This window comes from Polypterus senegalus, chromosome 4 (genome assembly GCF_016835505.1).
Source record: "Polypterus senegalus isolate Bchr_013 chromosome 4, ASM1683550v1, whole genome shotgun sequence".
NCBI classification, from domain to species: Eukaryota; Metazoa; Chordata; class Cladistia; order Polypteriformes; family Polypteridae; genus Polypterus; species Polypterus senegalus.
This window is the reverse complement of record NC_053157.1, coordinates 238,457,780-238,473,471: the sequence shown is the minus strand read 5'-3', so window position 1 is coordinate 238,473,471 and position 15,692 is coordinate 238,457,780. Positions and strand designations below refer to the sequence as shown.

General features: G+C 43.4%; 1 protein-coding gene across 2 annotated transcripts; it reads left to right on the top strand.

Annotated features, from left to right (window-relative positions):
• Positions 1-1,365: 1,365 nt before the first annotated feature.
• On the top strand, positions 1,366-14,921 carry LOC120528249 (zona pellucida sperm-binding protein 4-like). Of its 2 annotated transcripts, none has more exons than XM_039752374.1 (12): positions 1,366-1,563; positions 1,647-1,768; positions 1,860-1,932; positions 2,007-2,165; positions 2,236-2,423; positions 13,287-13,384; positions 13,456-13,583; positions 13,700-13,889; positions 13,966-14,113; positions 14,271-14,346; positions 14,532-14,654; positions 14,774-14,921. In XM_039752374.1, exons 1-12 carry the CDS (start codon positions 1,404-1,406, stop codon positions 14,893-14,895), a joined length of 1,587 nt encoding a protein of 528 aa, XP_039608308.1. In that variant the 5' UTR covers positions 1,366-1,403; the 3' UTR covers positions 14,896-14,921. The 2 variants fall into 2 exon arrangements, with proteins under 2 accessions (XP_039608308.1, XP_039608307.1); XM_039752373.1 differs by lacking the exons at positions 13,287-13,384; positions 13,456-13,583; positions 13,700-13,889; ... (2 more) ...; positions 14,532-14,654; positions 14,774-14,921 and adding exons at positions 2,659-2,756; positions 2,831-2,958; positions 3,112-3,301; ... (2 more) ...; positions 3,990-4,112; positions 4,205-4,346 and having other exon boundaries at positions 1,368-1,563.
• Positions 14,922-15,692: the final 771 nt, after the last annotated feature.

Below are 15,692 nucleotides of genomic sequence, written 5' to 3'. Positions count from 1 at the left end.
GCTCCAGCAGACCCCCGTGAACATGTAGTTAGGATATAGTGGGTTGGATAATTGATGGATAGTTAAATTAAAAGACCATTCATGAAGGAAGAGGATGAACCTCAGCCCAACCCCTCGGCCAGACAACAGACAACAGGCAGACGTTCATGTGTTTTACATCAGGCTTAATAATCTGGACACCCCAAGTGACTATCATTACCAGGGTTATGTTTAATTCACATTTAAAATAGGGTTAGGGTGCTTAAGTTTAAACATATTGAATGAAGGATTGGTTAAGTAATTATTTTATAAAATGTCCACTGTTCTATACAACAGCGTTTCTCAACATTTTAAGTATTTGCGACCCGAGTTTTCATAACAGTTTTAATCGCACGCCCCTAACATTTTTTTTTGAAATGTAGATGTGTATTTTATTATACCTACTCAACTTTTATCGAGGCTGCCTCGCAGTTAGGAGACCCGGGTTCGCTTCCCGGGTCCTTCCTGCGTGAAGTTTGCATGTTCTCCCCGTGTCTGCGTGGGTTTGCTCCGATTTCCTCCCACAGTCCAAAGACATGCAGGTTTGGTGGATTGGCGATTCTAAATTGGGCTTGGTGTGTTTGTGTGTGTCCTGCGGTGGGTTGGCACCATGCCCGGGATTGGTTCGTGCCCTGTGTTGGCTGGGATTGGTTCCAGCAGACCCCCGTGACCCTGTATTTGGATTCAGCGAGTTGGAAAATGGATGGATGGATGAACTTTTATCGACATTTATCTAACTCTATATTTATTGTTCCAGTGTCAGAATGTAGTTATGTAGTTTAAGTTAATTTGTTTTGGTTTCAACAGATTTTTTGATTCTTGTTTTCTTTTTTTCACATCTTGGTTGACCCACAGGTTGAGAACCACTGCTATGAATGGTAGGATACGTACTGACATTTCCATACACTTCGAGTGAATTATTTAAAACTCACTTTAAATCCCCTCCCAGATTTTATACTAACAAGTTATAAATTGGGCATCTGCTTTGTGCAGGGAAAAAGCCATTTCTTCCACTACGACGCCGGGTCATTCATAAACTAGCTTTTCTGACACAGCCTCTCTTTAGAAATACTCGTACTTGTCACGTTTCCTTTTCTTTTCTTTTCTTCCCTGATGTTCACTGATTTCCCTAATTAAATTAACAGTCAGATCGCCCTGCAGAGCGGTTACTTCTACACGGTCTTCGTTTGGACTGTGCAATCAAATGCCGTGACGTGCTGATTGGTCAATAAAGCCGCACGAGCAGATAGAGTGCCGCCGATTTCCCGCGCTCCATTCTCGCGCCTTCTCACTAACGAGTCACCTGTGCGCGCCGCCGCTGGCGATTTAAACTCGCGAGCGCCTTTTCTCATTTATGTCGTGTTCCTGTTTAGTGCATTCACAGCATGGCGCGTTTGGATTGTTGGTTTCTTTTCTGGCTGGTCGTGTGCGTATCGGGCGCTTATTCTTCATTTGATCGATCAGGGGACGTGACTAAGAAATGCGACGACGCCGACAAGACGATGACGCTGTCAATTGCTGGCTCTCCGCTTGTTTTTCTCCAGAGTGAGTGCGGCATGTTCTCAACCACTGAGACTTTTCCGTATATATGTTTTCAAATATTCGTCGTTTATATATCTATTTCTCAGAAACGGTAGGCGGGCTGGTTAAGGTGACAAAAGATCTCGCAGGAGTCGTTTTCCGTGTGAAGTCTGGCCGCACCACACTAAATGTGCCTTTGTTTTCCCCTTACGGTTATGCGTCTGAGCAGGTGAGTAGCGGTAGCGCATTAGCCGTTTGGTGGCAGCTTTAATCAAGCTGTGTATCTTGTACTGTGGTTTCAGGTTCTGTTCTTTCTTTAGGACTCCCAGTATGTTGTGACCATTGCCCTTGGGTCTCGATCAAATGTGAAAACCTTCACATGCCCTAAGCCAGGTATGCTTATCTTCTGGTTTGCCACCCTGAGTGTCTTTCCCATCTTCTAAATGGGCTTTTTTTGACCATTGCAGCTCGCCGATCTGTGAATGTTGCTGAGAGATGTGCAGTTACAAACAGTGAGAAGCTTCCCTGTGGAGGGTCTTCATCCATCACTCAAGCAGACTGTGAAGCCAACAACTGTTGCTATGATTTGAGCAGCAGCACCAGTCCATGCTACTATGCCAATGATGGTGAGTTTGGGGGGTGTGAGTGAGTAAAGGTGGCTGCTACTGGATATTCATGCTTATTTGCTTTAATCAGTGACTGTGCAGTGCACCCTGGATGGCCAGTTTGTGGTGGTGGTGTCTGAGAATGTGACCCTTCCTCCCCTGGATCTTGGGTCCATCCAGTTGGTGGACAGCAGTTCTCCCAGCTGCAGCCCTGTGACCAGCCTGTCCAGCTTTGTCATGTACCAGTTTCCAGTCAGTGCCTGTGGCAGCACAGTTCAGGTGAGACTCCATCGTGGGGGGGGATATCTAGCAGTAGAGTGGGCTCTCCTTCTACTGATCTTATTTAACCTGACCAGATCGGAGTGTCTCTCAAATTTTAGAGCAATGTTTTGCTGCTGACCTTCGAGTAGTCCTTAAAATTACTACTGGCCACCAAATATGCACGGGTGATAGTGGTGCTAGAATTGAACTACACATTAACCAATCTTCACCTCATTTAATGTCCCTGTTTCAGCTGGCTGGTGGCAATGTGACTTACCAGAACACCATGTCCTCTGCCATCACTGTGAGGAGTGGTCCAGATGGCTCCATCACCAGGGACAGTGTCTACAAGTAAGGCTTCTGAACCTGCTTCCTCTGACCCTAAATGTGCTCTACCTGCTATGATGTGGTGTTTCTCTCCTCAGGTTATTCTTCCAGTGCACCTACTCGGGAAGCCAGGATGTGCAAGTGGAGGCTGAGGTGTATACTGTGGCGCCACCTCTTCCAGTAGTAGAGCAAGGGCCATTTGACCTGGAATTGGTCATTGCAACAGGTACTGTAAGGGGTGGGTCCCTGTTGGCTTGATGTGTTTTTTTCCAGAAAAGCTTGATTGCTCCTGGAAGCGTTGTGGAATTGAGGCTCGGAGGATCCTGTCGTTAAGGTGTGATATTACCGTTTTAATGCACCCTCTCCTCTGCATGGCCAGATTCCTCCTATGGTTCCTACTATGTGGATGCTGACTACCCAGTGACCAAAACTCTGAGAGATCCTGTGGCTGTGGAAGTGCACATTGTGAACAGGACTGACCCTAACCTTGTTCTGACTCTTGGAGACTGCTGGGTCACCCCAGGACCTTCTGCTTCCAGCCAGCCCCAGTGGAGCCTTCTGGTGAATGGGTAGGTGACCACCCTGTGGGGTGTAGGGGATGGCTGGTCAGTGCTAACTGAAGGTTTGTTTGGTCCAGTTGCCCAAACACAGGTGACAACTATTTGACCAGCTTGGTGACTGTGGACAGCACATCTGGAGTGGCCTACCCAAGTCATTACAAGAGATTTGTGTTTGAGATGTTTGCTTTTGTGGACCCTGTTGCTCAGCAAGCTTTGGCTGAAAAGGTGGGTTTTTTGGCCAAGGGTGGGTTGGGGGAATCTGAATCTATTTTGCTTGTGGTGGGTTTTTGACTTGTGTATTGCATGCCCATGGTCTGGGTGGGTTGCTAGTAAGAATCATACTTGCCCAAAGTTACAAGTTTGGTTTTGCCAATGGTGACTTTCCTCTTACACTCTCTGTAGATCTTCATCTACTGTGTTGCTGCTGCCTGTTATCCCTCTGCCACAGACCCCTGTACTCGGAGCTGCCCTGCAAGAAGTGAGTAGCCTGTGATCACTCTGGTCTAATAAGGCATTTGACACTGTACCCACCACTTCATTTATTTAAATGCAATACATGTTTGAATAAGGCCAGCCAAGCTAGAGTTGTCAAAGTAGTTTGGTTTTCCCATTTGTGGTCACTGTTAATGTATGGACAATCTGGCAACATCCTGTGGGTGGCTTGGTTTGATTGTAATCCTACCACTTTTACTTTCAGGATCTGGCAGAGCTGCCGACAAGGTGGTAAAAATGGCTCCCTCCAGGAAAAATGTGCTCCTTCACAGTGGTCCTGTAATCTTGGAGGCTGACCAGGTGCAGAAATACAGGCTGGAGCAGGAAGGTAATGATCGTGCTCTATCCTGAATTCGGCTACATGACTTGTGTTTACTCAATGTGGAGAGTAAATAACCTTTTGCTTGTCTTCTCCCACAGCCTCTCTCCCCACTGGATACCTGGTGCTAGGAGCTGCAGCTACCCTTGTAATGGTGATGCTCATTTTGGCTGTACTTGCTGTAAGAAGGTTGAACTGGCAAAAAGTGAATCTGAAATGTTAATAAAAAAATTTATTACAAGACTGGTTATATTGATTATTTTGGGCAATTGGCTGTAATTGAACCCAACCTAGAGAGCTGCCTCCTTTGACTTGTAGTTTAAGTTTTGGGTCTCCTGACCAACACCAAATAAAGTGGTATGGGAAGATGAGACCGTAACCACCTTAGGACATGTGCCAATCTCAATAGAAAAATCACTGGGGCATTCATTCCCTAAAAAAAGGATCTCAACCTAATTTTGAAATTCTCAATCTAATGTTTATGGCACAAGATTCTGTTGAGGTGGGTGGCTTTTGTGGATCTACCACGTTTACTACCATAGCCAACACTTTGACTCGTGATGGTGGGAAATTTTTTTTTTTTTTAATCGGTCGAGTACTGTTCAATCCAAACTTCTACTGGTTTTCCCTGTAACGGCGTAAAGCTTTCCTTTACACGTCCTGCTTCATTTTAAATTAGAATTTGTTCCTATTGATGGAATCCAAGTGCAAGGATTAACCTCGGGTTAAGTTCCATGGAAGCAACTGGACTCTGAAGTTGTTGTGTGTGGTTCAGTAACACCATTTCCTTCACTTAACATCCACCCTTTTCAAAATTTGTATTTTCTTACTGTAATCTACTTTTTTGGATGCTTGCATAATGTGTGTCCATTCTTAGGTTTTTAGTTTTATTCTAAACACCTTCCCAGATATTTCTTGAATTGGTTTTCATGCAATTCCTGCTACTGTAATTTTTAAGGGGACATTGTGTCAGATTTGGTTGTGATAAGTTAATTGCTACAGACAGAGTGGGGTGTTATTCCCCAAACACTTAATTTTGGTGTCTACCTACAAACCAGATTCCAAAAGTTGGGACACTATACAAACAGTGAATAAAAACAGAATGCAATGATGTGGAGGTGCCAACTTCTAATTTTATTCAGAATAGAACAAATCACGGAACAAAAGTTTAAATGGAGAAAATGCAGCATTTTAAGGGAAAAATATGTTGATTCAGAATTTCATGGTGTCAACAAATCCCAAAAAAGTTGGGACAAGGCCATTTTCACCACTGTGTGGCATCTCCCCTTCTTATAACACTCAACAGACGTCTGGGGACCGAGGAGACCAGTTTCTCAAGTTTAGAAGTAGGAATGCTCTCCCATTCTTGTCTAATACAGGCCTCTAACTGTTCAATCATCTTGGGCCTTTGTCGCACCTTCCTCTTTATGATGCACCAAATGTTCTCTATAGGTGAAAGATCTGGACTGCAGACTGGCCATTTCAGTACCCGGATCCTTCTCCTACGCAGCCATGATGTTGTGATTGATGCAGAATGTGGTCTGGCATTATCTTGTTGAAAAATGCAGGGTCTTCCTGAAAGAGATGACGTCTGGATGGGAGCATATGTTCTTCTAGAACCTGAATAGATTTTTCTGCATTGATGGTGCCTTTCCAGACATGCAAGCTGCCCATGCCACACGCACTCATGCAACCCCATACCATCAGAGATGCAGGCTTCTGAACTGAGCGTTGATAACAACTTGGGTTGTCCTTGTCCTCTTTGGTCTGGATGACATGGCGTCCCAGATTTCCAAAAGAACTTCGAATTGTGACTCGTCTGACCACAGAACAGTCTTCCATTTTAAATGATCCCTGGCCCAGTGACAACGCCTGAGCTTGTGGATCTTGCTTAGAAATGGCTTCTTCTTTGCACTGTAGAGTTTTGGCACGGCGGATGGCACGGTGGATTGTGTTCACTGACAATGGTTTCTGGAAGTATTCCTGAGCCCATTCTGTGATTTCCTTTACAGTAGCATTCCTGTTTGTGGTGCAGTGTCGTGTAAGGGCCCGGAGATCACGGGCATCCAGTATGGTTTTACGGCCTTGACCCTTAAGCACAGAGATTGTTCCAGATTCTCTGAATCTTCGGATGATGTTATGCACAGTTGATGATGATAGATGCAAAGTCTTTGCAATTTTTCGCTGGGTAACACCTTTCTGATATTGCTCCACTATCTTTCTGCGCAACATTGTGGGAATTGGTGATCCTCTACCCATCTTGGCTTCTGAGAGACACTGCCACTCTGAGAAGCTCTTTTTATACCCAATCATGTTGCCAATTGACCTAATTAGTGTTTATTGGTCTTCCAGCTCTTGTTATGCTCAAATTTACTTTTTCCAGCCTCTTATTGCTACTTGTCCCAACTTTTTTGGGATTTGTTGACACTGTGAAATTTTGAATCAACATATTTTTCCTTTAAAATGATACATTTACTCGGATTAAACGTTTGATCTGTCATCTACGTTCTATTACAAATAAAATATTGACATTTGCCATCTCCACATCATTGCATTCAGTTTTTATTCACAATTTGGTTAGTGTCCCAACTTTTTTGGAATCCGGTTTGTATTTGCAATAGATTAAAATCTTAAACCATAAGATTTTCAGAAGGTGCAAGCTGGATATTGTGTATGGGGGTGGGTTTCCAGCAGTTTTTCCGTTTTAATGTGGGACCTGCTGTAGTTCAGTTGCTCAATTTGCAGCAATGGGTTGATGGCATATATGGCACTGGGAACATTCAGTGGTGTGCCTAACCCCATGGTTAATACAGTCCCGATTCCACTGGACCATAGTTACTCTCTGCTCCTACAATTTTTAAAAACCCGCATTGAGGTGGAGATCATCTCCTGGAGAGAGGCAGCAGGGTGGATGGTGTGTACTCTTCATTGATTTGGGGAGTGCGAGTAATGACCATTTGAGTTGCACACAGTGCAGGTAATGCAGTTCTGCTCATACTGTGAATTTAATATAGTAGGGCTGAACAGTGGTGGCCTACTGTATACATGTGGGAATTTTGGATGGGATAGGCTGCAGAGCAGTGCAGCATAAGCAAGGAAGGAGAATTGAGGACTTTCTGATAGTCTTAGTTCTATGGAGGTGGCCAAGCATGACAGATTGTTCTTTAGGGGTTTTTTATTTTTTTTTTTTCCACTCTTCAAAACAAAAGACTCTAGATGCGAACAGCCTAACAAAGCTTGCCAGTCCTGTTCAATTATTTCCTACAAAAAGTCTAGTTTTGAAATTCATTACTGTCTACCACATGTCTTGGTAGCTTATTCCAAGTGTCTATGGTTCTTTGTGTAAAGAAAAACTTCCTAATGTTTGTCCAAAATTTACCATTAAGTTTCCATCTGTGTCCCCATGTTCTTGATGAACTCATTTTAAAATTCACAAGTCTCGATCCACTGGCCTATTCCCTTCATAATTTTAAACTTCAGTCAGGTCTCCTCTTAATCTTCTTTTGTTTAAACTCTATAGGCTCCGCTCTTTTACTCTTTCCTCATAATTCAACCACTGGAAACAGCCTAGTCGCTCTTCTCTGGACCTTTTCTTGTGCTGCTATGTCCTGTTCGTAGCCTGGAGACCAAAAGTGCACAAAGAACTCCAGATGAAGTCTCACCAGTGTGTTATGAAGGTTGAGCAGAACCTTCTGTGACTTGTACTCCACACATCAAGGCGCTATATAATCTGACATTCTGTTAGCTGTCTTAATGACTTCTGAACACTGTCGGGAAGTCGACAGCTTAAATTCCATTACGATTCCTAAGTCCTTCTCATGAGGCTCTTCTGGCAGTGTGGAAAAAAATCTCACTCTTACTGCAACATTGTATTCTACAAGACTGAGGGGGTATTTTTCGTACGTGGATTACTCGTTTAGCTGGATGTAATTGTTGTCGATTTGGCCTGATCCTGGATCTGTCAGTTTTTCTAAACTCTTGTTAGATGTGTTGTCATAGCAGCACATCCAAATCCTCAAACCTGCTCAATGTAAACAAGGATCAGCTCACACAATTAATCAGAGTCTGTACATGGAATTAATTCAGTCGTGGCTTCACTGTTCATGAATGAGCAACCAATTGACATCGGTGTGCAAATTATAAGAGAAATTCATACAGTTTTGGTTTTGCGCCATTAACAACATCTTTTATTGCTCCTAAAGGACATTCTTTTCAAAAGATACTGTTTTAGCCAAGGGCGGGATATTGTACCTCAAAGATTTATTAGCACCACATATTCAAAGTCAAACTCGGTGAAGTCGGGCTCTCACAACCACACAGACAGTATGCATTGCTTTGAGTTTTTTTTTGGAAGTGGCACTTTTTTTATATACTGCAGGCGATGCAGAAAATCAATCTAAAGAGTTTCCTGGACACCTGCGTGTGCAGACATTAAAAGAAGAGTTTCATGCCATTGCAGGTACAAAGACAAAAACACCCACAGCTCCATAAAGAATCTCACAACCAGGCTAACATTCGCATTACCCAGGATTTCAAATGTGATTGGGGCACATGGGACTGATCAGAGTAGAGTTTGATCAAACATTATTTGGAAAATGTACATCTCATCCTAATGAATAATCAGACACAATGTCTTCATCGAATATTTGACCTTCGTCAATATCTCGTTGGGCAGACAAAAGTTCTTAGGGATGTGACATTCACTGCAACTGAGCCAACAAAAAAGAGGGCAATACGGAACATACCTATGGCACCCATCGAGGACAAATATATGCAATGACCACCCTTCACCTGAAATGAAGTGACCACTGCATCCTGCCACTGGTTCTGAGGAGGAGCTTCCCCCTGGAATGCCCTCAGAAACCGGGCGATGGGCATTTTGCTGGAGAGCCAACTCTTCTGCAGGGGTTAGGTCTGGACCGTGTGGACCTCCCCATGTTGTTTACTTGTCTGCCTTCTTATTAGCTTTAAAATTAATGTTTTTTTTTTATATTATATATGATTCTTTATGTCAACAATTCTTTAAATAGTTATATACCACTATTTAACAGTTTGAAGTATATTCTTGTACTTCACTTTAACCTGTGCTCACGTTCAATCTGGAATTATGAAATATTAAATAATAATTAATCTGACACATAGGAAATGAAACGCTGCTTTCAGTAAGTACAATGCACAATGCTTAGCATTTAACTTGTCGGCCATTTTTGCTAGATGTCTTTTCTGGTTTGGGCTGCTTTTGCAGTGTTACCCCTTGTGCATATTAAATCTTGAAATTCTTCATATCTTTCTAGTAAAAGGTCCTTCTCCGCGATTGTGGAAACAATGCACCCGATCTTTCATCATATTGTTACAGCCATCAAAGACTTGCTGATCATGTTTTCTAGACTCAATATATATGGACTTTTCAATCAGTGCGGGTGTGCGCATTCATCTCAGATGATTAGATCCAGCTCGACTACTCTACTACACAGCTGCGTTTGAAAAACCAACTTATCCCGGATGAGCTTCACCGGCATCAACTCATCCAAGATGAGGCATCTAATCTCGGGTGATTTAAGCGACGAACAGTAAATACCCCCAGAATCTAATGATCATTTGTAGCAGCACTACTTAAAATGCCCTACATCTCCCAGTGGTATAACTCTATTGGATAGCTTTGGAAGGGGCAGGGGCAGCTGGGAAGAAGATTCAGCAGGTAGGGCATTTTACAAAGGAATGTAAATCATGACTGGGGAACCGTGATCATCCATCTGTTTTAATATGCCTTATACACACAATTGGATCCCGACCCGTCCCTGCTTGACCATCTGAGTTTGTACTCATTAGATATTCCTTCATCTGGGGTGTAGTGCTCCCAGTCACCTCAAACCCCATACCGTCTCCAGAACCTGGTAGGACAAAACTTTACATTGATTTCAGAAAAGAGGTTTTCATTGACACATCCATCATCAAATGCCCTTGCTTTATTAGACTGTCGTGGATCTTGTTGTTAGTGTTTGGTGTTGGGGACATGGGGTGGGTCATTGTGTATGTGGTTTATGTGATATTGTGAATTCTTTTTCCTTTATTAACCTATTTCATCATTTATCTGTTCATTGTGCCATTTCTCAGTGTCTCTATGACAGGGTGTGAAATCCTGGGGTCCCCCACAATAAAATAAACAAATGATCATCTTCCAACATAGTGAATCTTCACATTCCCTCAACTGCTACACACTTCTGCCAGATTCTTCCTTATTGTACCATGACACTTAAAGCACTTTTTTGTTAAAAAACGCTTACAGCAATCGTTTCACACATTGATAGGCATGTCTGCCTCCTCCCTTGCAATTAGTCATTCTTGGTCATGAACTGTATGATCTCTCATTAGGATTTGGTGCCCATGGATGGGGGCAGTAGGTTATTAATTTTTCAACCTCCCCGACTAATATCTTTACATGCTGTGAACATGACCAGTATGTTCAAACCTAATCTGTACGCTCTGACTGTTCTTTTGTTCCACAGAAATCCGACCCTGTCCATCATACTTCCTTGACGTTTTCTCACTGCATTCACAAACACAGCAGTGAAACTTTTCTCCTTTCTTTTTGCTTTTTCTTTCATTCCTTTTTACTCCTTTGCACTTCTACTGTCAGAAATTAGACAACTGCTTTTACTATTGCAGCACTTAAAATGAGTGGTTTTGGATTCCCGTGCACAAGCAGTGAGCCCCAGTGGTTGGGATATCTTGGATCCATGAAACTGTAACAGGCCAGGAGTAGTTGGGCACTGCCCTACATGGGCAACGGTGACTTCTGTGAACAAGAACCAGGAGAATCTGGGGGTTCCTCAGGACTCACGTGGGGACCTCTGGTCTCGATAACAGGAACAAAAAAAATAAAAATAATAATAATAATGTAAATGTTAGCTTCAGGCTTAACTTTGTTCTTGCAAAGCACATCCACACAAGTAAAAGTAGTTTGCTGTCTGCTATAGAGAACTGGAAAACAGTAAGAACTCAAAAAATGACATCAGTTGACAATGACAAAGGGGAAAGAATACACTAAATTAAGTCAAGTTAGTGAACTTCATTGGTGCACCTGAACAATACTAGTAATCTCAAGAAAACAAAAGACATTACCTCTTTATTTCGAAATTGAAAAGTGTTAATTTTAAAGATTTAGAGCGGATGATTAGTTTCTTGTCGCTATTCTTTGCTGTATATAGTATCAATGCTTTTGACGGTCAGCCTTTACTTCCATCCACATGTTGACTCCAGTCAAGTCCATCTCCTGAACTCTTAACACGAAGAATGAAAGCTCTTAAGTTCCTGGAAACGGGATCCCTAAAACGGCAGTGCGACATCCCTCAGTCTGCATAGAGAGTCATTTGTCCATTGTTTTTCAATCGCTACATCACGTTAATCTTTATGATATAGTGGCTATAAAACTACGTATGCGAAATCAAACTTTTGGAAAGGTTTGAATTTAAAACTTAGCCTCATCAACCCCCAATAACGTTGACCAGCGGAAATAAAAAGAATCAAACCAGGGCGTCTTCCACCTTCCGTAATCCAGTAAAATAAGTCTGTATAAACTTACAAGAATTTTAAAAGAATAACAAAGCCTCTCTTTAGAAATACTCGTAGTTCTCACATCTTTCGTCTCTTTTCTTCCTTAATGTTTACCGAATTCCCTCATTAAATTATCAGACAGATCTCCCCGCATAGCGGTCACTTCTACACGGTCTTCCTTTTGACGTATCAGTCCGATGTTGTGACGTGCTGATTGATCAATAAAGCCGCACGAGCAGACGGAGTGCCGCCGATTTCCCGCACTCCATTCTCGCGCCTTCTCACTAACGAGTCACCTGCGCGCGCCGCCGCAGATGATTTAAACCCGCGCACGCGCTTTCTACGTTATGTCTTGTTCTATTTTGCCGCATTCACAGTATGGCGCGTTTGGATTACTGGTGTCTTTTCTGGCTGGTCGTTTGGGTGCAGGGTGCTCATTTGGTCTTTGCTCGGTCAGAGGACGTGACTAAGAAATGCGGCGACGACAACACGATGACCTTGTCATTTTCTGGTTCGCCGCTTCTTTTTCTCCAGAGTGAGTGCGGAGATTCCTTGACCACTGGTACTTCTCCTTAACTTCGTGTAAATGTTGTCCTCTGATTTACACTTTTCTATTTCTCAGAGACGAGAGGCGGACTTGTAAAGGTGACAAAAGATCTCCCAGGAATTGTCCTTCACGTAATGTCTGGCCGCACAACACTAACGGTCCCCTTTTCTTCATCGTACGCTCACGTTTCTGAACAGGTGAGTAGCCCCGGCGCTTTAGTCGTTGGTAGCAATTTTAATTTAAGTTGTATGTGTTGTCTTACCCTCTCCTGTTCTCTATACGGCTCCCAGTATGTCGTGACCATTGCTGTTGGATCTCGATCAAATGTGAAAACCTTCACCTGTCCTAAGCCGGGTATGATTTCATTTCTGTTTTAGTACCCCGAGTGTCTCTCCCGACTTCTAAATGTGCTTTTTGACCATCGCAGCTCGCCGATCTGGGAGTGTTGCTGAGAGATGCACAGTGGCAGATGGTGAGAAGCTCTCTTGTGGAGGGTCTTCATCCATCACTCAAGCAGACTGTGAAGCCAACAACTGTTGCTATGATTCGAGCAGCAGCACCAGTCCATGCTACTATGCCAATGATGGTGAGTCGTTGGAGTGAGTGAACAAAGGTGGCAGCTACTGGATATTCATGCTTGTTTGCTTTGTCCAGTGACTGTGCAGTGCACCCTGGATGGCCAGTTTGTGGTGGTGGTGTCTGAGAATGTGACCCTTCCTCCCCTGAATCTTGGCTCTCCTCCAGTTGGTGGACAGCAGTTCCATTGGCTGCAGCCCTGTGACCAGCCTGTCCAGCTTTGTCATGTACCAGTTTCCAGTTAGTGCCTGTGGCAGCACAGTTCAGGTGAGACTCCATCTGGGGGATGTAGTAATGTTGGCTAGAAGAAACTTTAAGGACCTAGTTGAAAATTGGGTTGTATTTAGCATTTTCCTTTGGCTTGATAAGATGCAACGGATAAAGGTTTTTAATGGGTTTGATTCCTGATCGAGAATCCACTCCTTTTTAATATTCCAAAATGGAGCTAGTAGAGTGGAAAGCTGATTTCCAAAATGTAGTTGTCAGCAGTGATTATGCTGTTTCAGGTGTCTGGTGGCAATGTGACCTACCAGAACACCATGTCTGCTGCCATCACTGTGAAGACCGGTCCAGAGGGCTCCATCACCAGGGACAGTGTCTACAAGTAAGTCTTCTCAACCTGCTTCCTCTGACCCTAAATGTGCTCTACCTGCTATGATGCGTTTTTCTCCTCAGGTTATTCTTCAAGTGCACCTACTCGGGAAGCCAGGATGTGCAAGTGGAGGCTGAGGTGTATACTGTGGCGCCACCTCTTCCTGTAGTAGAGCAAGGGCCATTTGACCTGGAATTGGTCATTGCAACAGGTACTTTTATGTGGTGTGTCTCTCCTTTTTGAAGAGAAGGTGTGTGGGTTTTTTAAAACCAATGAGCAGATTTGTAGGTTAGTTGGCAATCTCTTGACCATGATTTCCATGCCCAGATTCCTCCTATGGCTCCTACTATGTGGATGCTGACTACCCTGTGACCAAAACTCTGAGGGATCCTGTGGCTGTGGAAGTGCACATCGTGAACAGGACTGACCCTAACCTTGTTCTGACTCTTGGAGACTGCTGGGTCACCCCAGGACCTTCTGCTTCCAGCCAGCCCCAGTGGAGCCTTCTGAAGAATGGGTAGTTGTCTCTTGTGTGAGGGTGGGGAGGAGATGTTGGCTGTTCAGTGGTAACTGGGGAGGTCTGCTTGTCACAGGTGTCCAAACACAGGAGACAACTATTTGACCAGCTTGGTGACTGTGGACAGCACATCTGGAGTGGCCTACCCAAGTCATTACAAGAGATTTGTGTTTGAGATGTTTGCTTTTGTGGATCCTGTCACTCGGAAAGCCTTGGCTGAAAAGGTGGGTTTCCTTGCTAAGTGGGAATTTTTGTTTTGTGCTTCCTTGAGATTAATATGGTTTTGTCTGAAATGTATTCTCTGGTTTGGAGTGTCTCAGAATCCAGTCGTGAGAAAAATCTAGATATTTGAGTTCACCACTGTCCTTGCTGTCTCTGTAGATCTTTATCTACTGTGTTGCTGCTGCCTGCTACCCCTCTGCAGCAGACCCCTGTACTCAGACTTGCCCTGCTAGAAGTGAGTAGCTTTTGGCTACTTTTGGTTTTTATGGTGTGCTTGTGTGTCTTCTAGTGCCTTCCTATTTTAATACCTGGAGGAGTCAAGAGTTTACCTTATTTTGTGGTAACTGTTTTTGTAGCCAGATTGCCCATACTTGTGGATGGTTAATGGATTTGATTTAATCTTAACCCTTCTGCTTTCAGGATCTGGCAGAGCTGCAGACAAGGTGGCACAGATTCCTCTTGCCAGGAAGAATGTGCTCATTCACAGTGGTCCTGTGATCTTTGAGGCTGACCAGGTGGAAACTTCCAGACTGGAGCAGGAAGGTAAAGATCCATCTTCCTTCCTCCTGGATGAGGCCAGGTTACTACTTTGTTCCTTGGTGCTAAACCTGATCTGGAGAATTTCGGAGTAAATGTCCTTTGCTTGCCTTCTCCTCCCACAGCCTCTCTTCCCACTGGATACCTGGTGCTAGGAGCTGCAGCTACACTTATGATGGTGATGCTCATTTTGGCTGTACTCGCTGTAAGAAGGATGAACTGGCAAAAAGTGAATCTGAAATGTTAATAAAAATAAAAAAATTGTTTTGATTACATGACTGTTTTTTTTTTGGCTGTACTGGAACCTGATCTACAGTGTGCTATCTCATTGTGCTTTTACCTACACAAATTCTAGGTTTCCTATCCAGTTTTACTAAGATTTCCACATGTTGTTGGGAGAGGGGTTTGAGTAGTATTCCATTTCCTCCCCTATAGTCAAATGTATACAACATGAGAGCAAGAACAGAGACTTGGCTCGTTGTAGTCATTAGGAAGTCTATAGGATATCAGTTTCCAGTGTTTTAACCTGGATATTATCTACAGAACCAGTCTGTGGTTACTCTTGGCAAATTCTGAAATTCATTCATGACTAGATGTTCATTGTTTTTTTTCTCATGTGCTAGAATGACTACTTTTTTTTTTCTCTTCCTTGAATTTAGCATTGTTTGGTATGAGAATGTGGTTCAAGGTAGAGAGAGCTGTCGCATGCAGTAGAAGACTCATTAATGATGAGTGTTGTGACACATAGCGAATGCAACATAGGGAAGGCCTCTTTGTACTGCTTAATGCGTTTTGCATGCCTCAGATTAGCATCAGCTGGCAGTTTATTGATCAACATTGTTTGTTTTTTGACACAGTAATTTCATTTTGCAAGCTCCTGCTGTTTTGCTCTGTGCCTGAAGAGGTTTCAGGAGAGAATGATCAAGAAATAATTCTCATTTTGGCAGGTGAAGCGATGTGGCCCTCAATTCAACATTTCTCTGAGAGAATCTTGTCTCCATTTCCACAATAGCTCTAGCAAGAATGCTGAATATAGCCCTTTTA

What these genes read in the sequence shown, in the direction of transcription:
- LOC120528249 (XM_039752374.1), top strand. Translation starts at nt 1,404, where the DNA reads ATGGCGCGTTTGGATTGTTGGTTTCTTTTCTGGCTGGTCGTGTGCGTA. An exon ending in CTTCACATGCCCTAAGCCAG is followed by an intron (nt 1,933 to 2,006) that starts GTATGCTTATCT and finishes TGACCATTGCAG; the next exon opens with CTCGCCGATCTGTGAATGTT. An exon ending in GGAAAGCCTTGGCTGAAAAG is followed by an intron (nt 14,114 to 14,270) that starts GTGGGTTTCCTT and finishes CTGTCTCTGTAG; the next exon opens with ATCTTTATCTACTGTGTTGC.